This window comes from Mastomys coucha, unplaced genomic scaffold (genome assembly GCF_008632895.1).
Source record: "Mastomys coucha isolate ucsf_1 unplaced genomic scaffold, UCSF_Mcou_1 pScaffold22, whole genome shotgun sequence".
In the NCBI taxonomy this organism is placed as follows: domain Eukaryota; kingdom Metazoa; phylum Chordata; class Mammalia; order Rodentia; family Muridae; genus Mastomys; species Mastomys coucha.
In genome coordinates this window covers 267,109,110-267,133,406 of record NW_022196905.1, presented here as the reverse complement: position 1 = coordinate 267,133,406, position 24,297 = coordinate 267,109,110, and the positions used below count along the sequence as shown (strand labels likewise).

At 42.0% G+C, this 24,297-nt stretch overlaps 1 protein-coding gene across 4 annotated transcripts in view; it reads right to left on the bottom strand.

Annotated features, from left to right (window-relative positions):
* Positions 1–24,297, bottom strand: part of Nrp1 (neuropilin 1) — a 153,738-nt gene that overhangs the window by 5,034 nt on the left and 124,407 nt on the right. For 3 of the 4 annotated variants that reach the window (XM_031341885.1, XM_031341884.1, XM_031341883.1), the window contains 5 exons: positions 19,958–20,062; positions 13,210–13,269; positions 7,535–7,672; positions 2,390–2,661; positions 1,856–1,952 (listed from right to left, as the gene is read on the bottom strand). In XM_031341885.1, coding sequence (XP_031197745.1) covers positions 1,856–1,952; positions 2,390–2,661; positions 7,535–7,672; positions 13,210–13,269; positions 19,958–20,062 — 672 coding nt within the window. The remainder of the gene's footprint in view (positions 1–1,855; positions 1,953–2,389; positions 2,662–7,534; positions 7,673–13,209; positions 13,270–19,957; positions 20,063–24,297) is intronic. The other variant, XM_031341886.1, reaches the window with a different exon arrangement.

Here is a 24,297-nt window from a genome sequence, read left to right as displayed (position 1 = left end):
CTGTAAAGGGCATGTGGAAGACTGGTAAAAAATGAGAAAGATGGTGAGAATGGACCCATCACTATGAGGGTGTGGTGTGCTGACGGCTTCTTCCTACTGTGGGTCTGTGTTAAACTGGCTTTTGATATAGTACAATGACTACTGGAGCTTGGAAACTTCTTCCTGTGCTTTATCAGAAATAAATAAAAGAAAATTCTCTGGAACCTCAGGATTGGGAATGGTCCTGAGTCCTGTATTCTTCAATTTAAAATCTTGTCTAACACATAATAAATACATTTGTAAATGTGTACAAGTGAATAGCTCATCTGTAGTTGGTATTAGTAGCCTCCATGATAGGTTGCTCAATGAGATATATTTGGTGAACGATTATATAATTACTCACATATGCATGTGAAGGCCAGAGGTTAACATCAAGTGTCACTTTTCAATTTCTTTTCATCTAAGTTTTTGAGACAGGATCTCTCACTGAACCCAGAGCTCACTGACTCAAGTAGATTGGCTGGTCCATGTGCTCAGGGATCTATCTTCCTCCCCTGTGCTGAGAGTCCATATGGGTGCTACTGTGCCTGGGTACGAGGAATCCTAGCTCAGGTCTTCAGCTTGTCTTACCAGCCCTTTCAGACTACTCTTTATTGGTATACCTAAGTAGACAAAAGCCACTAAAGGACAAAGCTCACAAGACCAATGTACATAGAATTAATTCACTGTATTACTTGGCATATTGCTTTGTATATATTGCATATCCAGTTAGAACTTGCTGGCCTGAATTGAGTTTATTTTTTTTGTTGTTGTTGTTATTTTCATTCATGGAATTTGCTCTTCTATCCCTGAAACAACCCCTTCTTATATATAGGGAATATACACTTGAATTGCCAGATAGCCATAGAAATGAGTAATTTACAAAAACAATGCCAGCTGAACTGTTAAACTATATGATTTTGCAAAGCTGCTGGATAGGGTGGCATTGAAGAGGTTTCTTTATGTAGAATGAAAAGGCAGACCATTATTCACTGTTTTTCCTCTTTTAGTTTCTTTAATTGATGGTATCAAATTATTGCCCTTTTAAGGATTACATATATTCAATGTATTATATAATAAAAGACTTGTTAGTTGTAGAAAAGACCAAAACCCATAGCAGCCAACAGGCCTCCTTTGTCTTCAATTTGCCCAGCAGGCTTATTCCATTCTGTTATAATTAACAGACTATTATATAATGATATATAACAAAAGTTTCAGTGTAGCAAATGGAGCCTAAGACTAATTACTGTGCTATTACATTGTCATTAGTGATGCTATTTGTAATTATGGATCAAGATCTGGGGAATATGAATTGGCTTTCTCTGTCCAACTTTCATCTGTGGATTGTAGAGGGCCATCATGACAGCCCTGTTAGGCAGATCTCTGAATGGCCATTACCTGCCAAGTCACGTCAGCTAGAGCAGAGCCAGAAGCAGCTACTTATTTATAATGCAATGATGAATGTTGGTGTCTGTGACTCATTGACAATGTAATCTTAATTAAATTCTCTGTGATCAGAATGTTCGAAGGCCCAGTGTTTTGTTACCACACTCAGATATCAGAGTAGACCAGATGTCTAGTGGTGTACTCTCCATCAAAATGATACCATGGGCCAGATATGACTTCCAAGCTTGAGTCTTTGGATTCTGGAGGCGTCAGTCAGACTTTCTAAGTGAGTAGGTAGAGGAGGAAGTAAGTGAAGATGATCCGACCTACATTTATCCCCTTTTATCTTGCATGTGGATTCTGGTCTATGTGACAAGGCAAAGTCCGTCACATGCTAAGGATCCCGCCAGGGCTAAGGGCGTGGTTCACTTCCAGCCCAAACCCATCTTACTTGTACAGTCTTCCTGAGAAATATGGTTGTTAATACTGATATCATCCACAGCAATCCCACCAAGGTTTCCTTTTCCGATTTCACCTTCAAAAATAACCTGAAAAAAAAATGAGATGGTTTTCACAATATTTTACAGTTCTGTCCTCAGCATCAATGTTTATACTCTCTCAGTTGAAGCGTTGGCACAAGTTCATGAGACTTCATGTAAGTTAAATCCATGAGATTGCACAATAGTTGCCCTTTCTTCTCTGTCAGTGGCAGAGATAGTTCAAACCTCTGCTCACAGGCAGTTTTCAAAAGGTAAACTTTAAAAGGGAAGAAAATATTTAAATGAAAGGGATGGTATCTGTGACATCTCGGAAATAAGTTATAATGAAGAGTTTCTTTTTCGTTTCCCTGATGTCGTCTAAGAGTCAGTGGGAGATATCACCAACCCAAATGTCACAGAGGCAAGAGTTCAGAGTGGTGAAGAATTTCATACATTATCCCAGTGTCCTGAAAGTCTCAGCCCTCCTTTTGTGGAAGGGTGCATACCTGATACAGTTTCAGAGATTTGTGCAGCAAGACACGCCCTTCTTTCCAGTGGTCTCCTTGGTGCCCAACCATCATCCAGACCAGTTGATCATATTCCTCTGGCTTCTGGTAGCGCAGTTTGACCCTCAGTGTACCCACGTGAGAGCCGGACATGTGATACCAGAAGGTCATGCAGTGGGCAGAGCTCTGGGAATAGACCACAGGGCTCACCAGGCGGGCTACTTTGCCTTTCTGGTTTTCATCAGCTTGGGAATAGATGAAGTTGCCATCTCCTGTTGAGGCAAAACTGTGTGTCAGAGAGACCAGCAAAACTTTTACAGATCTTTTCTCTCTCTCCCGTCAAATACTACCCAGAAACACATTCTCCTGGGTTGGGTACCAAGGAACCAAGCAGCAGGTGAGAGAGCAGATGCAATTATTGGGAACCCCATAGGCACTGGTGGCCATGCTCAAAGAGGCTATAAATAGACTCTGGATACTGTTTACCTGGATCATGGTATCACAGGGAACTAGGCTACATATTATATCTGTCTTTACACGGTCAAAGGTAGACTCTAAGCACAGTCTACCTACAGGCTTTGAAGAAAGTGTCTGACTAATGTCTAAGCACATCTATGTACACTCAGATACCCTGAGCATTAGCTGAGATATTGATAACTGTCTTCTGGGAAGCAACCTATTGGCTGCTTAATGTGGGTTTTTTGCTATTATACTTTTCATATATATATATGTATATATGTGTATATATATGTGTGTGTATATACATATATACATATATATGTCCTTGTGTGTATGTGTATGTATATATATGCATGTATATGTTTGTGTGTGCACACAGACATGTATGTACACGCTTGCTTCTATACTCAAATGCATGCATGTGTGCAGGAGCTCATACTCTGCTTGTAGAAGATAGAGAACAACCTTGGGTATTATTTTTCCAGGGGCTATCCACTTTGTTTTTTGAGACAGAGTCTTAACAACTTACAACTACTAAGAAAGGACAGGCTTGCTGGCCAACAAACTCACAGCAAATACCTGTCCCTAGAGCTAGGGAAACAAGTACAAGCCACCACACCTGGTTTGTTTGTTTTTAATTTTTAAAAGATTGATTCTAGGGATTGAATTTATATCTTTGTGTTTAGAAAGCAAGCACTTTTTTTCTTTCCTGACTGAGCCATCTTACCAATTCCTAAACATCTTTAAAAATTGTTCTTATTTTCCCTTTAGTTCATGTTAATGAGCTATGGATTTCTCAAGTGTGCCCAAGAACTTGATTCTCATTTGTGAGCCTGCTTCTGTTTGCAGTGCTTCTGGCCTAAGGAGAAGCAAATCTGCATTCTTTTTATTTCTTTTTTCTTTTTTTCTTTTTTTTCTTTTTTTTTTTTGGTTTTTTTGAGACAGGGTTTCTCTGTGTAGCCCTGGCTGTCCTGGAACTCACTCTGTAGACCAGGCTGGCCTCGAACTCAGAAATCTGCCTGCCTCTGCCTCCCGAGTGCTGGGATTAAAGGTGTTTGCCACCACTGCCCAGCTGCAAGTCTGCATTTCTGAGGCTCACTTGAACATGCTGTTTTGGCAATGGTGACGTTTATGGTGCCATAAGGACTTGCTGTTGGCTCTGCTTTAATCACCCCCAGTGGGAATGACTGTTCTTGCTTCTACCTGGTCTAAACACACAACCTGTGGGCCACATTTTGCTCTATGAATAGGAATCACAAACTCCCACACCTCACATGATGTAACTGGAAATGAAATGTGATCCTCAGGTCTCGGAGGGCAACATGGTGCTTCCCTTGTTGGCCTACAGGCTTGTAAACCTATGCGGTACATTTTCACCGTGCATGTGTGGGCATGTCCTCATGCTTTGTTTCAATAGTGTCTACAGGTTTTACTCAGCAGCTCTCTTCCCTTACTAGGCAATCAATGTAAGCTCTCATAGATGCTCTTATTAAGTCAGTGAGTGGATCCATAAATTTCCCTGACCATTTGAGTCATGTGTGTGTGTGGGAGAGAGAGAGAGAGAGAGAGAGAGAGAGAGAGAGAGAGAGAGAGAGAGAGAGAGAGAGAGAGAGATGATGATGATGATGATCAGAAATGTATGCTGGGCATTCCTTAATCACTTCTCCACTTTGCTTTAAGACAGGGTCTCTCAGTGAACTTTGAGTCTCTGATTTGGCTAGATTGGCTGACCATCAGCCCCAAAGACCCTCTAGTCTCCCCAACAGTAGAATTATAAGTACACAAGTCCACACCTGGCTTTTATGTGGGTGCTAGAGACATGAACTCAGGACTTTGTGTTTGCATGAGAGGCACTTTTCTATAGAACCATCTCCAAAGTCCTCACTGGGTTCCCTTTTGTCCTTACAGCATGCCTCTGGCCCTGGACACCCCTCCAGCCACAATGTGATGGTTTCCACCTACAACTAGACATCAGGTCCTCCTCCTTATCCTCCTTCAGCATCCATGGACATTATGGGAAAAAAAGTCTATGCTCAAGTCCTTTGGACAAAATGGTTGAGTGCAATGCACAGTCTGTGTTGGTGAGTTCCAAACTTTTGAGTTCAACCAACTTCAGATAAAAAATATTCCTAATTATGTTCATATTGAACAAATGATTTTTTCCCCTTAAACAACAGACTGTAGGGACCATTCACATAGCATTTGTGTTATATTAGGTACTATAATTAAAATAGGAATCTTTTTATCTAGAGGTAAATATAGGTAGAGTTTATGCAAATGTGCTATTTAATGTGAGGCACATATGGAAGCCAATTGTACCTATATTTCCAGAGCTGAGCACAGCAGCTGCTGGGTAAAAGACCTGCTCAAACAATATTTTTTTTCAGTGAACAAAGGGAAGAGGCTGACATCCTTTAAAAAGAGGTACACAGATCTATTCCTATAGTCAAAAGCACAAGACCCAATGGGATTCCTTTACATTCAAAATTAGGAATTTTACTTAAGTAGTAATAATTTAAAAATGCTTCAACATCCAGTTTGTAAAGTTCACCATTATCATTGTTTTTGAGAAGGGGTTTCACTATGCAGCCTGGGCTGGCCTTGAACTTGTGGTCCTCATGCTAAGGGCCAGGATTCTAGTGAGCACCACTGTGCCTAGCTTCCAAATACTATTAAAAGTGCAGGGGGCGGGGGTTGCAGCTCAGTTTGTGCAATGCTTGCCTAGCATGCATTAAGTCCTAGGTTCATTCTCTAGCATCCTATAAATCTGGGTATGGTGGCAGATGCCTATAACCCTAGCAATCCGAAGTAGGGGCAGGGGGATTAGAAATTCAAGGTTCTCATCAGCTACAAGTGAGAACTTAAGGCCAGCTCTGGCATGAGTGAGTCCGAGTCTTTTTTTTTTTTTAAAGCGAAAATTCAGTGAGTGCCTATGTTCATGAGAGTTAGAAGGCAGGGTCTCTTTTCATCTAGACTGTTCCTTTTTAACGGTTCCACGCCAGGCATGCCTGCTTGTCTAGATGATCCCGTTTCTCTCTTGCAGCAGGAGGCTCTTTCTAGTTAAGGCAGAGCTAGCTGCCAGTCAGTCTCGGCAACTGGGAGAACAAAGGAGCCACACAGTCCAAAGGAATCGTACTTCTCTACCATGAATCTAAGATACACACTCCTCTTCCAGTTTCCCAGAGCAGAAAGTGCTGGTGTTTCCCCTCTCAGACACTCTTATCAGACTCTGGGTCGGGAACCGAGTCTTCATTTTCTCAATTAGCACTCTGCTTCTGTGAGCCTTTTAGCTTTTGTTTCTGGCTAACATAGCTTTTCACCCTCTTTGAATGTCAGGTCCTACTGAGCCATTTCGCTTCACTTTGCATCCATTTTTCCACCATTACTGCCTTCATCTCGGCTAATTGCATTTGGTTAATCTGATGCCATTTATGTGTACAGTGCCATTTACAGTCAAAGTATTTTAAGTTTTCTAAAACCGCTTGTCTTAAGATTCAATGGAAAGTGTCTCGGAATTGAAGGAGTCCAATTTTATCCAATTTCCTTGTCACTCTCATTAGGGAAGGAGGTGGCCGTGGCAGAAAGAGGCCTCTGTAGCTTACTCTACGCTTATATTCACCATGCAAAAATGAACAGCAGAACGGAAAAGGGGTGGGGCACCACCTACCCACCCCGCAAGCCAGCCATCCCCTGGGCTGGCATGTGAGAACTTGGGGGTCCTTCAGTAGCCCAAATGCTCAACTTAGGGGTCTTTAGATGGACCTCAGGAGTGTGGGGGTGGTGATGGTTGGTTGCTGTTGTGGTGGTGGTGCTGGTGGTGTGTGTGTGTGTGTGTGTGTGTGTGTGTGTGTGTGTGTAGCAAGTGTGTCTGTGTAAGAACCTCATGTAGGGTAAAGAAACCAGGATCAGGCTGGGAAGGAACACACTGAATTAGCCATCTGTGCTCATTCCTGTCCCAGTAATTCCTCATAGGAGGAAAGTATAGGCTGAGAGCTGGAATATGGAACTTAGAGAAAATGGGCTAGGTGGAGAGATGTCTCCTGTAAGAGAGTATTACCCCACACTGTTCTCCCTTTACTTCGGGGGAGCAGAGAAGAAGCACCAGGATGATGTACTGTGCCTGGCGGCCATTGGTGCAGAGTCCAGGATGCAGATATCACTGATGAAATGTGATTGTGCATAGAGTGCCCACCGTGCAGTTATTCCTTTTCTGAGACAGGGCCTCACATGGCCCATGCTGGTCTGGAACTCAGTGTGTAGCCAAGATGACCTTGAACTTCTGATCCTGTTTGCTCCTTCTGAGTGCTAGGACTGCCAGCATGTATCATGTCTGGTTTTAAGCTGTTTTTTTCCCCCCTACTCCTGAAATTGGTTCAAGTTGTCCTTGGTAATAGTTTGGGAAAATATAATGAGCTTGAGTTCACTGAATATATCTCACATGCCCCCTGCCCATTCCTTGTTCACATGTTTTTTAGGAAGGCCAACCCATAGCCAGACTCAATCAGAATTCCTCTTCTTGCCCTAAGCCTCTTTCCACTAAGGGAAGAGTCCTTGACAATTCCAGAAAAAAAAGAATCATGAGTGAATGCTTCTAGTATTTCTTATTATCCATAAAGCTATAGGTGTCAGGAACCTTCCCCGGTAAGCAAAGATGTGCCGAGCATGGAGCCATGGTGGCACTCTTACCTGTGTGGTCCTGAATGGGCCCTGTCTTGCTGGTCAGCACACTCCACCTGAGCTGTGCATGGCTGTCATGTTCCCAGTGGCAGAAGGTCTTGTGAGAGCCCCAGCCAAACTCGCAGTTAAAACCGTATGTCGGGAACTCTTCAGTGGGGAAGGACAGACAGACATAAAAGGACAATTAGCCACCAGGATCAGAAAGGCCATTGATACTGTCCTGCGCATCATTGATCTTAATTCCACATTTGTTCTAAAGCTATGGAAAATCCATCAAACCCAGGATTACCAAGACACTAACAGATGTATTAACATGCCAAAGTGTTTGCAAAATTACAGTTAGTATTATCATTCTTCTTTCTTCCTTTTTTTTTTTTTGGTCCATTTTTAAAAAGGTTATGGATTGCCCATCAAATTGGGAAATATATAAGATTTCCAGGAAGACTATTCTCCAAGGTACTTTGTATACGAAACATCAGTGGTATTTTCCCTAGTTGCACAATAGTCAATATGAAAACTAATATTATTGAGAATGGACCGTAAAAATTGATAAAAATGGATAAAAATTGATAAGCATCAATGATAGAAACTTTACTAGAGATTAGCTACAAGTGTCTGAAGCTGGGATGTGAATTGGCAGGAAGCCTGGCCCTGAGTCTCACTTCTCATCACACCAGCTGATGGCCCAAGCCTTGTGGCAGGGAGGAATGACTGAGACGTTCTGCTGAGATTATTTTCTTTCTTCTGTGCTTCCCATCAGGTCAATTGATTTCAGAATAAGTCTTTTTTTTTTTTTTTTTTTTTTTTTTTTTTTTTTTTTTTTTGTGAATTTCTAAATTTGCATATAAATTGTTCGCTGCACTTAAAACCTCAATTTGAGGTCACATAAAGCCCAAATTCATTTAAACATCGACTCTTCAGAAATGCTTTTTAAAATCTTCCAAATGTTTCCTTTGGAAGCTGAAAGCGTAAGTGGATTTGCGGGAGGGTGTCTGACCTTACTGCTCCTTAACCTGAAAGCCTTTCATTTACTCAACTCAGTTCCTTGAAAGGGTCTTGAGATTAAAATTATTTTAAAAAAAAAAGAAAGAAAGAGAGAAAGAAAGAGAGAAGGAAAGGAAGGAAGAAACCAGTGATAGGGTTTTGTTTGGGGAGGAGTCAGCAGAGGCTAAAAACAATTCCAAAGATGAGATCTTTGTCCAGTCCCCAGGCAGAGCACTCCTGAAATTAGTCATCCACAAGATGGCAGTATTGAGTTGGATAGAGCCACATCATGGGTGTCTGTCCAACTGGAGTCTCGAAAGACTTGTGTACAATAACGGAAAGCATGCTATTATGGGCTGCCTTAGGGTCAGGCAGAGACCACGTCTTTTTTTCTTGAGCATTTCTTTAACTTGCCCAAGTGTTTAATACGAAGTTCTTCAAGTCCTTTTAGTTGCTCTCTCAGTTCCTTCTAGTGCCCCTCCCCCCACTGAACAATAGTGTGAGGGGTTTTAATAGAAAGATTTATTAAATGGATAAGAATTATTTAGTATGTATGTTTTGGTTTCCAAGGAATTCTTTTCAAGTGCTAGCGTCAGGTTTTGGAAGGTACTATGTGAATAGTCAGAAGGAAGTGGGGTGTAAGTCTTTATAATCAGGAGGTAATGTGATCTCTCAAAGGGTGGGCAGAGTTGGTTCCTAAAGAGAAGTTGGTCACATGATGTGAGCATTTGCACATAGCCAGCTAGTACAAAAGGACAGCTTGAGTGTCAAAGGAGAGGGAGTTTTCATGTGTAAGATACTGAAGCATGAAGTAGAACTTCATAAGGCTCAAAAGTCTCTTGAAGTTACTGCCCTGACTCTCACAGACAGCTTGGTCAACATCCTTGCCCTGGAATGCGCTGTGGTGGAACCTCATGGTAGGAAACGTTGATGTGCAAGTGTGAGGTTTTGACTTCTTTTGCTCCAGTCTGCTTAGTAAGATATGCAAGAGGGCAGAAAAGCTTCATAAGTGGTTCCATCTACTTTGCTCTCTGGTCCAGAAAACCACACTGCGTTATGTTGGCTAACATTCTGATGACTTCGGAAAGCATATGAACTTGGCATTTTAGAAATGGCCACGACAAGGAGAAAGACGTTTCTCACATTTCCCTTCTTCTCAGTGGATAGTGGCCCAGCTTTATCTTCCAGTGACCCAGCCAGGCCTAAAATTTAACTAAAGGACCCACCTTACATGGTATTGAACCCTCCTTGTCTATTTGTCATGTCTTAATAATTTATGACTATCTTATTTACTAAAATAATAATAATAATAATAATAATAATAATAATAATAATAATAATAATAAAATCAATGCATTTCAGAGGGGCTGGGATCCGGATTGTGGAACTCAGTGGTGACAATTCACTTTGCATACAAAGGTGACTAAACATCCAAAGTATCAACAGACATTTGTAGAGGGAAAACAAGCGAAAGCAAAAAACAAAACAAAACGAAAACTGCATAAGGAAAGAAGAAGAAAAAATGGAGAAAGAAGAGAAGAAAGTTAAGTGGAGGAAAGATATGAACATGCAGGGGCCCCGACAGCTAAGCTTTTAAATTATTACTCAGGCCCCGGAGTTGTACACAGTTCTCATTAAATTCAATAGTAATAATTGGACTAAATTCCTTCTTAAAAATAGCAGGAAACGATATTCTGAACTTAAAACAAATTTATGGCCTCTGTGAGCAAATGCCAGCTGAGCTGCTGAAAGGCTCTTGCCTGCAGTTGGGTCATTAAGCACAGGATGTGAGCAAGGATTTAATTTTCAAGTCAAGGTTCCTATCTAGTATGATCACTGCTTGGTTATCAGCTGATCCTAAAGTCCAAGTAAGTGGTGTATGGAAGCCCACACAAATATAAGTCACCAACATACTGTGAGCTGCTGTGGGGATGTGGAAAGACCCTCAGAGGGTGAAAATCCTTTGTAAAGAGAACTGCATTAAACAGAGGGGTCTGTCCAGGCATGAATAGCCTTTTATGCCTCTCACGACAACCTAGGCAGTATGTGGATATTGTATCCCTGCTGAGTTTATTGCACTGATCAGAATCCTCAAGATGAATCTCTCTCCTCTTTGTGTGTGTGTGTGTGTGCACAGGTTCATGTATGTGTGTATGTCTGTGTGTAAGTCAGAGGTCAATTCCAGATGTTATTGTTCAGGCACCATCCATCTTGTATTCTGTGATGGGTTCTCACTGGGGCCTGCTAGTCAGGGAGCCACTGGGATCTGCCTGTCCCACCACCGAGCATGTTCCATATACCCTGTTTCTGTGTGGATTCTGATGATGGAACTCAGGTCCTCATGCCTGTGCAGTAGGGGTAAGTGCTTGCATAAACTCACTGAGATACCCACACAGACCTTAAAACAGAATCTTAAGGTTCTGCTTAGTTTGTAACTGCTCAGGAAAACAGAATTTTGATGAGGACATAGGGTCTGTCTGCAACACCTGTGAAATGTGGGATGCCTGTATGCATCAAGTTTAAGTGTGGTCAGCCTCACCTTGAGCTAGACCTCTGTCTGGAAGCACATTTCATCCCTGTGAGGCCCACGCAGTGACCTAACCAGTAGGTTACAGTGAACAGATAGTTTTTAAAGGTCAACAGTTCATGACCCTCCTGCGAGGAGGTGAAGACCAGATTAATAACTCAGACTATGGAATAAACAGGAAACCATATAGACATTGTCTACCTCTATGATCAGCCAGGCTGTTTGAACCAGTCTTGTCTAGATGATGGTAGCAACAAATCTTACTGATTCATGCTCTGTACATCTGCCCTCTGACTTTGGTGGACCCTGAGATTGGGCTGAGAGCCCCCTGTTTATAAGACCTTCACAAGAGTGACTTAGAGGTCCTGTTGAAAGCAAGTGTGTTATCACAACCTCTCCTGGTATGGTCACGATGACCCTCACTTTCATTCTTTTTGAATGACTATGCTCATTTAATAGGGGAGAAGAGAGACTAAATGAAGCAGTAGAGAGACTACTTCAGGGTGCTTCTCATTTCTTCTGGCAAGAGAAGAAACTAGATGAGCAGCTAAAATGCACATGCTGTCATCTCAACTTCATATATTCACTTCTTCCTCTTCCTGATAGAGGGCCAAAGACTATGGCAAGCCATAGTCCCACAGCCTCACCCTCAGAGCGAAGCCCCTCTTAGGAGATGCAGACCAGGACTTTCCTCCTGGTAACAGACAGGTAAGAGTCAAATATTTGCAGGCAGACACTGTGCTTTTCTCTTTGTCATCAGACTATTAAAACAATGGTGGGATTTCCCCATGAATCTCATTCTAGGAGGAGGAAGGCTGAAGCCTGGGCCAGCCAGTGGGAGTACTTGCTCTCTGGGAAGACTTCACACAAGTTGATGACATACTTCTCGCCTTCTATTTAAACATAAACCTCATTTAAAAAACCCTGTGTCTGAATCTCTAAGATGGAGCTGAGGGTCACTGGATCTCTTCCCAATGGGTCTGCATCGAATAAGTCGTCTTTCTCTGCTTGTCAACATTACCTTGTTTGTTTGAACGACCTGTTGAGGATGGGTGGGCCAAACCTAGCTTATTATGACTGCTAGGACCTGGGCTCAGAGCCTAGCAGCATTCTAGGCTACAGCTGCCAAAGCCAGTTACATCCTGGAAAGGTCCGAGCAAGAGCAACAGCAGCATTGGGGATTTCGGTGGCTGTTCCTTTACCGAATGTCTGAAGGGTTTGGGGCTATGTGGGAGCAAACATTTTATCAGCAGATCTCCTGAAAACTGGGGGAAAGTTCCGCAGAAGTTTGTCTTGCAGTTTAATCAGGTCAATGGTGACAGTGGCCTTTAAGGAAGCATGCTAATTAGGGAAGTCCTTTCTAGTCCTCTGTGGGGCGGTCAGTGTGGAGGAAACGCTGATACACACCACACGGTCCATTAATAAATGACTGTAGAGGCCAAGGCTGAGTGAACTTCAATAAAGGAAATGGAAGAATCTGGGAAGCTGACCCTCTCACCTTCCTCTAATGATTAACTCCAAAGTATCTAAAAAAAAAAAAATCTCTGGTTGCTTATACAACTGCTTCCCTTCATGTGCGTCTGTGGGGAAGAATGTCACAGAATGCTAACAGAAAACAAAAGAGGGCAGCCTTTGATAACCCGCACGGTTGGGCGTACAGAGTCCTTGGGCTTTCCTCTGAGCTAGAGGATAAGGGGGATGCTCCCAGGGTGTTTCTCAGCCCGGGCACAGTGTAAACCTTGGTTTCCTGAGCCAGTCTTGTGGCACACCCTCTGTAAGTGCTGTTGTAAAACTGCCAACTCTGCGGCAGGCACAACAGACAAACTTTGCGCTTCTTGATTTTTGCAGAATGGTGATGAAAATAAATAGTTAGGCTGTGGCTTGTGAGATTTCCTTCTTCTAGTTTGCAAACACAGGCCACATCAGAGCTGTGCTGTAATTAAACAAAGTATGTCTCTCAATTCCCTGGGGGGAGGGGGGGGGAAACTGGGACTTGTCATTCAGCAATGACTGATGAGGAAGGGAACCCTGTTCACTGGGGCTTACAAAGCTTTTACAGCTTTGCTGCTCTTCTAGGCCTTTAGAGCAACTGAGGCCAGAAAGCTCAGTGATGCTATTTGGGGAGTGGGATTGGAAGGGGTGCATGGAATATAGACACCTTAGATTTTGATACCTGATTGGATGGTGCTGTCTATAATGGTTGGCTTCTCTGTGGCCAGGATGGTGGTGCCTCCTGAAAAATAAGAGCAGGAACATACCAAAATAAGAAGACAGACGTAGTGTACAACAATTGTCACATCTTTACACGGTTCCCCCACAAAAAAATTCTTACTTTAGTTCCTGCCAGGACCAATCACATTTGACTGATTCTTGGTCTACCACAATATCTAATTCCAACAACAGTACCATAAGATTGTTTCATTTTAAATCTTATGTATGTTTTGTGTATGTTTACATGTGTGTGAGGATTCGCATTAAGTATGCAGGGCCACGTGCACGTGGATGCCAGAAAATAACCTGAGGTATCCTGTCAGAAATATTACTTGGCTCCTTTGAAACAGAGTTACACAAGTAGGCTAGACAGGCTGGCTAGTGAGTCTCAGGGACCCATTGCCCCAACTCCAAGCTTGTTGCTACTATATTCAGCTTTGTGTGTGTGTGTGTGTGTGTGTGTGTGTGTGTGTGTGTGTGTATCTATATTCATTCTAGGGGCTGACTTCAGGTCCTTAGTCTTGACAGGAAGCCCCTTACCAACTGATCCATAGTCTCAACTCTAACAGCATTACTTAAAAAAAAAACTTACACATTTGTTTACAATTTTTGAATGAACAAATAAACATTGTCTCTATGGTGTACAATATCACACACACACACACACACACAAGTTAAATTGTGCTAATTAGCAAATGCACTACCTACACTTCTCTTTTTTTACTGGTTGAAGTAGTGAAAACTCTTGTTTCAATTTTTAAGTATGCCATACATCCTGGCACGTTTTATCGTAAAGCATCCAGAAGGCATGAGGAGTTGGGGACTTTATTCTAAGGCTAAATACAGCATTCTGTTACAACAGTGAAAGGCCAGGGCTCTGCCCTTCTCACTGACTTAAATATTAAACTTGACCTATACCTTGAAGCATCCAATGGCTTCCAGAGTTTGAAAAGTGTGCCTTCAGGGAAGTCATGAGGTCAGTCTCCATGAGATATTTTTAAAACTGAAGGTTTAAAATGGATGCTGTGGCTCTTCCTGTTTTATTGTTTCCTATGGCATAGCTGTTTATTTTTTCCAAGAACAAGTATTCTGCTCAGAATGTTTTGGAGAAGTGGTGGAAGGGTATCTGAAGGCAAAGGGGATAGACACTTCTTCCCAATCCCAAGGGACTTGAGGATTGAACTGTAATGATGTGACTACTTTCAGCTTTGATTCAGCCTGGGACTACCTTGGAAATCTCTGTCAGGGGATGGGCTGTAGCCTTTTGCAGACTTTAACTTTCTCTCTTTCTTCCCCACTCACCATCAGTCTAGGCTGTTCTAAGTAGTGTTCTATCACTCTGCTTGTGTGTGGTGCTTGCATATGAGAATACATTCATATCTACACATGTGTATAAGGGTGCCTATGAATATGTGTGATACAGTATACAGAAGCAAGAGGTTAATCTCAGATGTCAGTCTTACCTTGGGCCATTATGTTAGAGATGGGGTCTGTATCTAAGACCTGGAGTTTGTTGGTTAGGCTAGGCTGGTTAGCCATCAAGCCTGAGGGACCCTCCTGTCTCTGTACCCCCAGTGTTGGGATTGCAAACACATGGCACTATACCTCATTCTTGTGAAGCAAGGACTCTACTAAGTCCTCCCAGGTCCCTAAATAGTGTTCTCAAACTTGCCACAAGAATAACCTTGATTACTCACGGTAATTTCCTGCTTATCCCCTTTGGGACCTCAGTGGGAACAAAATCTCTGAGAGAAAAGGCCTTGAAATAAATTATTTTCCAGAGCTTCTCAGATGAGTCTTTGACTCACTGGGTCTGGGAAACAGTGCTGTGTTGCTTTTTATTCAGGGGCTTAAGGGAGCCATTCTTCTCCAGTGTGTCTGAACACAGATGCTCATGCAGGTAATGGACCGTCTGTGTTACAGTGCACATGTATACAGATATGGTGTGGAAACCAGGGGTCAGCATCTAGTGTCTTTTTTCAGTTGATCTTCACATTACCTTAAGTTATGTGTATTTTAAATGCACTGGTGACTCTGTGTGTGTGTGCGTGTGTGTGTGTGCGCGTGTAAGCCAGAGGGCATTGGATCCCTTAGAGCTGGAGTTATGGGCAGTTTTAAGTTGCCTGACATGGATTCTGGGACCCAAACTCAAATTTTATACAAGCTCTTAACCACTGAGCCCTTTCCAGACCTCTCTATTTTATTTCTGAGATAGAGCCTCTTAATGATCCTAGAGTTTACTGATTTGACTAAACTAACTGGTCAGCTGCTGCAGGAGCTCCTGTCTCTGCCTCTCTTGCGTTGGGATTACTGGTACACACTGGCACATCGGACCTTTTACATGTATCCTGGGATCTGAGCTCAGGTCCGATCGTGTAGTAAGTGCACTGTCTGTTAAGCCATCTCCCTAGCCCCAAAGGAATTGATCTTTGTTCCAGAGTATAAACCCTGGCCTACTTAGGGCAGGGGCATGGGTAGGCTGCAGGGTGTTCTGCCTCACTTCATGCAGATCTGTGATGATCTCTGCATAGGCCTGTCCTTTCCTACAGCTCCACAGACCAGAACTCACATTAAATGTGCTGTGATGCATTACAGAGCTGCAATATTTTGCTTTTGGAACATCTTGAGGTTTCTGAGCTGACCCTTTACACTACTATGTCCCATTCCCAGAGCGCAAATACTAAAGGAGGGTCATATGCACATGGCCTCAGTAAAGTAGGCAGGCATTGGAAAGGAGGGATGGATTATGCACCCAGAGAGTGAAGGAGCTTCTGATGGCAGGATTGGATGGAGGCCAGAATGCATTAGCATACTGTCCCCAGTAATCTGAGAGGAGAGAGATTTCAAGGTGAACAGTCACTTTCATATCTGATACGCACGATCAGTTTCGTTACAGGCTGTAAGGGGAATTCCACTGTTGGGTCCTCATGACTCAAGGTGAAATTTCACCTCCCGCTGCCTTTCAAAAGGGTTTGCAGTTGAGCAACTTCAGGGGTGAATCTTAACTTTGGCCAGAAAGCATAGAGACACAAGGAATCCAGTTCCTAACACGGGGCAGAGTTCACCTGAATGCCAGCATCATTTGTGAGTAATAGTATTTGCCTGGAGTATTTGTTCCCCACTATATGCAGACATGTCATACTACACTAGATCAGTGATTCTCAACCCTGTTAATGCTGCGACCCTCTATTACAGTTCCTCATATTGTGGTGACCCCAACCATAAAATTTTTCCATTGTTACTTCATAACTGTTACAAGTCAGAATGTAAAAACATTTGGAATAGAGTTTTGTCAAAGGGGTAAGGACTCACAGGATGGGAACCACTGCTCTACGAGTCTAGGAGTGCTTGGGTTAGGTGAGCTCAGGATGTGTGTGTGTGTGTGTGTGTGTGTGTGTTTTACATATAGAGAGTTAATTAGGTCAGGTGTGAGTTTAAGAGGCATGGGTTTTGTTTGTAGAAAGTTGCCTGGGGTAGGTGTAAGCTCACAGCATGACTGTTTAACAGATGAAAGGTTGGGTTAACTGAATTCTTCAAAATGATTTTATATGAGCACAGCCCTTTCCTGGAAAACACACATGTGCGCGTGCACACACACACACACACATTTTAATTTTGACTTTAATATAACCAATGAAAATGAAGTATGAGAATGAATAAGATTATGTGTTCTTGGTGGGCTGTGGGCTGTGAATGAGATTCTAACTATGGGCACAGATTTTTAGAATTGTTGAGACATACTAGCCTAAGAAAATAACTATTTTCTTTCTTGCCATGGTAACTTAAAAAAAAAAAAATTAAGAAGGATTTTTTTCCCTCTACTGAAGAAACCTTTTCAGCACTGTAGGTAAAACAAAACCTTGTCCTCTCAAGGGCTCGCACTGTCTCCACTCTGAATGACACATTTTCTGGGGTGCACAGCTTGCCTCATACGTACTTTGCTCCAGGCTAACAGGCTTGCTCTATTCATTCAGAGACTCCAGTTTTAGTTGGCTCAGTCATGAGCTAACGTAAAAATGAGAAGACCATTTGTTCAGATATGAGGAGAAAATCTGAGCCTTTGTTCCTAATCAATATTAACTGACCACTCTAGGGCTCATAAGGATAAGAGCCCTCCACATAGGGCAACTGAAAAGGGTGTACTGTGATACTGAAATGCCTCCTTTTTATGAGGGACTTCACTGACGCTGTATTGGGTCCACAGAACCCTGGGGCTTGGGGTGGCTGGCTTACAGGCAACTTTGGGAAGATTGTATGAGGTCTGGATTGGGGAGAGAACTCTTTTCTGTATCAGCCCCAGAGCTTGTCTGGGGTAAAAATGCCTCTGCATTGATTGGAATAATGTTTTATGGCTTGTGGTTATTTATATATAAGATTTGCATTGATGGCCCATAGCAATATGATAAGTGATTATCTTGGAAATGTGGAGGGCAACAGTTTCAAGTTGGTTAGGACGTAGATATAAAAGTTCTTATTAGCTGTGCTGCATTTCTGGGCTGAATTTTTTTTTTTTTTCTTTTACCCTGCATTTTACCCTGGAGCCTAGAGCTCATTCCCTCTTCCAGAGGAGAGATTTTGAAGTAATTGGAAATGAACCAAGGGACATTCCCTAAATTTTTGCTCTAATGTGTTTAGCCACCAACCTTGCAGTATTAGAAAATTACACGATAACACCTTCAATTTTGCTCATTAAAATTCATTATGGGAGCTTTGGGTCAAGGGGTTTGGGAAGACAGTTCAGCAAAATACTTGCTGCACGAGCCTAAGGACTTTTGATTCCCAGCACCCACATAAAAAAGTTCTGTGCATGAAGCCCAAAAGAAAAAGCTGGAGTGAAAAGGGGGACATCATGTGATCAGAAAGAAAAGCAAGCTGGGGTGAGAGGTCCAACCCACTGGGCACCTACCAGAGGGTCTGGGCACCTAATGCAAGTCAGTCCTATGGGCACCTCTATTTGGCAACAACAGCCTCTTTCTGTGTAAAGGACAATAGCCTGAACTTGCTCTTCCTGTCCTGGCCTCTTGAAGCTGAGCATGTTGCTCACTGAGGGCCAGACCCCTTCCTATATCACTGCCAGTTTTTCACTCTGGCCCAGAAAGGTTCCCATCCTCTGTGTTCCTGAGAGGCACTGAGCACCAACATCTGGTCAGGGGCAAAGCTAAATCCATTCTCACATGTCATTCTATGACCACTATGTCCAAGCACAACTGTCCCATGTGTAGATGTTCTGAGATGGATATCAAGCCTAGCCTGATGTCTTCGTCCCCCAAACCGATTACAGCTACCACAGTAGACCAGACACGTCTATGAGCTGCCTGCATCATAGACCACCTACACTACAACGCTACAGGTGCTCTCCTGCCCTGGTGCTTCTTGGCATTTGTTATTGTCCCCCACATTTTCCAAGCAGGATTGTGCATAAAGGTCTGGCAGAAGTCTGAAGACCCTCAAAGAAACCTACTTCCAGGCTCTATCTGCATGGGTTAAACCACATCTGTCCAGGATGGACACTCCTAAGAGCCAGGGCAGGCTTTGTGACTCTGCAGCCCATGGTTGTCCTTGTCTGTTTAAATCCAGTGCACTTGTTTTTCATATGGTATGGAACAAGAAGAAAAACAGGCTTTTAAAATGCAGCTAGGAGCTGAAGAACATGTGTTTAACCCTAGTGTGAGGTAGGTAGACACAGAAAGCTCTTTAGAGCTCAGTGGTCAGCCAAGTCTAGCCAAATTAGAGAGTCTCCATGTTTAGGGAGAGACTCTGGCTCCAAAAAATATGAAGGAATAAATTGAGGAAGACGTCAGTGTCCATCTCTGACTTTCAGAAGCATGTGCATATATGAAATAAAATAAATGCCAGATTTTCTGTCCTACTTAGTCTTAAGGGTCCTGTGATACATTTTTTGGGGGGGTTGTTGGAGGTGTTGAGTCAGGGTTTCTCTGTGTAGCCCTGACTGTCCTGGAACTCACTCTATAGACCAGGCTGGCCTTGAACTCAGAAATCCGTCTGCCTCTGCCTCCAAAATGGTGGGATTAAAGGCGTGTGCCACCACTGCCCAGCCCTGTGATACATTCTTGCAAAATCAGGATGTGAATTTTAATGTCCTGGCCAATTTTGAAATGGACAATCCCATCTCCATATTTCTTAATTTACTCTGTTATTCTGAGTGGAAAGAAAGGTTTCTTCATAACTTTTGTGGTTTCAGGCAGCATGAGAGTAACAGCAGACAAATCCCAAGACACTGGTGCATGCCTACCTGAGGCATCTGCCAGCAGGGCTAATGTGATCAGGCCGTAGTAAATTTCAATATTAAACAATTTACAAAATCCTACCTTAAAAGCTGCATTAAAATTAGAAGTCTAATTTCATCAATTTGTTGGATAAAGTCTCCACTCAAACAATTTTGTCCTCATTAGGAAAGGAAAGTGAACACTTTACAGTGTGTGGTTGGGGGTGGGTGGTGTGCATGCCACAGTGGGAGGAGCTGCCTGAAGATGAACTCCACACACCCAGCTTTGAAAACAGATGCAACTGCTAGGAGTAATTTCTTTACATGAATGGTATGAGGAAATGAAGCCACCCATGGGGTGGCAAGGCTCCATTCTCCAGGGGCCCTGCCAGCACTCCGCCACCCACCACCGTGAGTGACAAGCACACATACAGAGGACACAGACAGACAAGGCACAATGATGGGATGAGGGTGGGCTCTGCACCTGTGAGCTGGAAGTCATCACCTGTGCCACTGTGGCAGTTGGCCTGGTCGTCATCACACTCGTCCACTGGGTTCCCATTGGGTGTGGTTGGTCCAGCTGTAGGTGCTGAAAAAAGAGCCAAGTATTACTTCTCACACTTCTGAAGAACCCCTCTTGAGGCTCAGCTTGTTGGATCTGCTAAGACTTGTGCAGTAAACTCAACAAGTAGAGTGGAGGCCGGGGACATGTTCTGCCTCTCTCTTGGGAAGCTAAATATTCCTGAATTTTACAGAATGAATGAGCTGCTGGGCTCGTGTGTTTGATTCCCACCTGCTACAGGAGCACTCAACACATCTATATAAACAATTTTTTTTTCTTGCAAATCTCTCGAGTTCTCCCTGATATTTTTTCTCGACCCTGGAGTTGAGAACCCCTGTGATAGAGATTAGACCATGTTTCCTTTCATTCCTAATGTACTAAGAAGTCATAGTCACAAATTCTATCAAAGACTCAGTATTGACTAGTTTGCTGAGTTTATATCACTGTTTGTTTGTTTTCTGCACAAAGGAGCACCAGCTCACACTCAGCCTTGCTTGGTTCTTTGTTCAGAGGTTGTTCTGTTTCTCTCTAAGCAGCTTTCAACCTGAGACCCTCTGTCCTAGGCAGGTGTGTGAGCTTGGCTGTCTCCTGTGACATGAGGTCAGCTTACCTGTCTAGTCTCCCATGGGATTGCATTCCGCTGCTCACTGAGCTCCCTGTATCTCTGAATTTGTAGTTGAAAAGTAGCCAATATTAATCAGAGACTGCTTTTGAAGTCCTTTAAATTTGGTTCAGTTTATTTTTTTTCAACCTGTTACTCATTTTTGCAATCTGTTTAATATTTTACAGTTCTGGGGATTGTATTTCACATTACAGGACAAGAGATAAGGGTTAGGTTCTTTGATGTAAGAAGCTGGGAGTGGGATGAGAGTGTGGGGGCTCCTCTCCAGCCCTGGCCAGGAGGAATTTACCAGTCACAGCTGTTTTATTGGGAAGAACTTTACACCGTTCCTGTGCTTAAGGACTGAACAGAGTTAAGAGAAATGTAAAGAGGCAGAAAGAGCTGAGTTTCTACTGTCCCAAATCCCTGACCTCAAGAATAGTCGATAGCAATTCTCCCACCATAGCAAATCCTGGACACACTGTCACACTGGTAAAACAAGATTCAGAAGTAAAATCACTTCTCATGATGGTGATAGAGGACTTTCAGAAGGACATAAATAACTCCCTCAAAGAAATATAGTAGGACACAGGTAAACAGCTAGAAGCCCTTAAAGAGGAAACACAAAAATCCCTTAAAGAATTACAAGAAAACACAAACAGGTGAAAGAAATGAATAAAACCATTCATGATCTAAAAATGGAAATAGAAACAATAAAGAAATCACAAAGGGAGAAAACTCTGGAGTTAGAAAACCTAGGAAAGAGATCAGCAGTCAAAGATGCAAGCATCACCAACAGAATACAAGAGATAGAAGAGAGAATCTCGGGCAGAAGATACCATAGAAAACATTGACATAACAGTCAAAGAAAATGTAAAAAGCAAAATGCTCCTAACCCATAACATCCAGGAAATCCAGGACATAATGAGAAGATCAAATGTAAGGATAATAGGTATAGAAGAGAGTGAATACTCCCAACTTAAAGGGCCAGTCAACATCTTCAACAAAATTATAGAAGAAAACTACACTAACCTAAAGAAAGAGATGCCCATGAACATACAAGAAGCCTACAGAACTCCAAATAGACTGGACCAGAAAAGAAATTCCTCCCGTCACATAATAATAAAAACACCAAATGCACTAAACAAAGAAAGAACATTAAAAGCAGTAAGGGAAAATGGTCAAGTAACATAAAGGCAGGCCTATCAGAATTACACCAGACTTCTCACCAGAGACTATGAAAGCTAGAAGATCCTGGGCAGATGTCATACAACCCTAAGAGAACACAAATGCAAGCCCAGACTACTATACCCAGCAAAACTCTCAATTAACATAGATGGAGAAAAAACAAGATATCCCATGACAAAATGAAACTGACACAATATCTTTCCACAAATCCAGCCCTACAAAGGATAAAAGATGGAAAACACTAACAAAAGGAGCAAAAAACAAACAAAAAAACCCTACACCCTAGAAGAAGCAAGAAAGTAATCTTTCAACAAACCCACACAAACATAATTCCATCTCTAACAACAAAAATAACAGGAAGTAAAAATTACTTTTTATTAATATCTCTTAATATGAAAATTAATATTACCAACATATCCTAATCGATTGAAATTCAAAAGTATGAGGAATTAGAAATTTGTTGGCTGTCATCCAGTGATCTCTCTAATTTGGTAATTGGAGAAATAGGTCCAATATTGTACAATCCGTATCTACTTTTTGCTTGTTTGTACATGACAGTGTCTTGCTGTGAACCACTTAGTGGTCTTGAAATCATGCTTCTGCTATCTCAGCCTCTCTAATAGTAGTATTGTTTATTTGATGTTTTTACACTATACTGTGGTTTTCAGAACAGCTTACATATTTCAAAATTATTTATACAGCCAAAAGAAATATAGATAACGTAAACTTTGGAGGTGGCTTGTAAGAGAACAACAAAGAGTGAGACTGAATGTTTTGCTTGATATTTATAACTATTTGCATCAATTTTGAAGAAGAGGACTTTATAATTTACTTTTTCTGAGATGAATGCTTTTTAAAATCACCACAGCCAATGAACCAGAATCTTACTCTCACCTAATGTCTATGCCACCCTCTAAGCAGAATCATTGTTTATTGAAATAGTTGGTGAAAGACTTCATGGACAGACCATCTTAATACACACACCATTTCTTAAATGAATGTAACCTGTTCTCTGGGCTGAGAATGAAGACAATCACTCCAGTCAAATAGCTTTGACCATAGCAGGAAATCTGTATCCAAAAATCGAACCTACAATTCATTCCTTGGCACAACAAAACTGTAAACTCTTAGCTTAGCTGCGATGGAGGTAAAATTCCTTGGTGATGTGAGGCTCATTGAAGTACAGCCTTGTTACAATGAACTCCAATGTCTAAAAATTGTTCTTATTTTGGGCTTGTACCACAGTAAGAGCCAAGATCTTAAGCTCTACTAAAACAAAACAAAACAAACAAACAAAAAGACTTTATTTATGTTCACTAAAAAAACCTAGTACTGATATATTATTTTAAAATATACAGTTAATATGTTTGGAGTTATTTAAAATTTACATTGAGAAAAATGTATTTTCAGTATTGCTGTAGATAAGCATCTACATAAGACTGTTTTCAATTGATTGTTGTTTTATATCAAACAACTCTTATAATACTCATTCTTATTGTTATAAAATTTTATAAATTTTAAAGGATATGACAAAATAAAAAACCGAAAGGTATTGCAGGTATTGAAGGTGGGGAGTACAAAAGGGAAAGAAGAATGTGATGTAATTCTATTTACTTAAGATATGTTTTTAAATGTTAACAAATTCAGATAAGTTGAAATCATGTTTCTTTTCTCTGCAATAAAACTTAAATCAATTAAAAAAAGAATAGTCAGGAAACCACCATGCACAGATGATGTGTGCTATTTAGGTCTATCTCCTGGACTTTGTGAAACTAGTTGGTGAGTGAGTTCTTGGGATTTGCCTGTCTCTCTTCCCTAGTGGTAGGATCACAAATACACACCACCACATCTGACTTTCTTTTACATGGGTTCTAGAAATTGAACCCATGGCCTTCTTCTTTTTAAAATTTTTTAAATTAATTAATTAAATAATTAATTTTTATTGGATATTTTTTATTTACATTTCAAATGTTATTCCCTTTCCCAATTTCCCTCCCTCCCGGAAACACCCTATCACATCCTCCCCCCAACCCCCAGCTTCTATGAGGGTGTTCCTTCACCCACTCCCAATTCCCCACCCTGGATTCCCCTGCACTGGGGCATCTATGGAGCCTTCATAGGACCAAGGACCTCTTCTTCCATTGGTGCATGACAAGGCCATCCTCTGCTACATATGTAGCTGGAACCATGTGTACTCCTTTGTTGATGGCTTAGTCCCTGGCAGTTCTTGGGGGGGGGGTCTGGTTGGTTGATATTGTTGTTCTTCCTATGGGGTTGTAAACCCCTTCAACTCCTTTCGTCACTTCTCTAAGTCCTCTATTAGGGACCCTGCGCTCAGTCCAATGGGTGGTTGCTAACATCTGCCTCTGTATTTGTAAGGCTCTGCCAGGGCCTCTCAGGAGACAGCCATATCAGGCTCCTTTCAGCATGTACTTCTTGGCATCCGCAATAGTGTCTGGGTTTGGTAACTGTA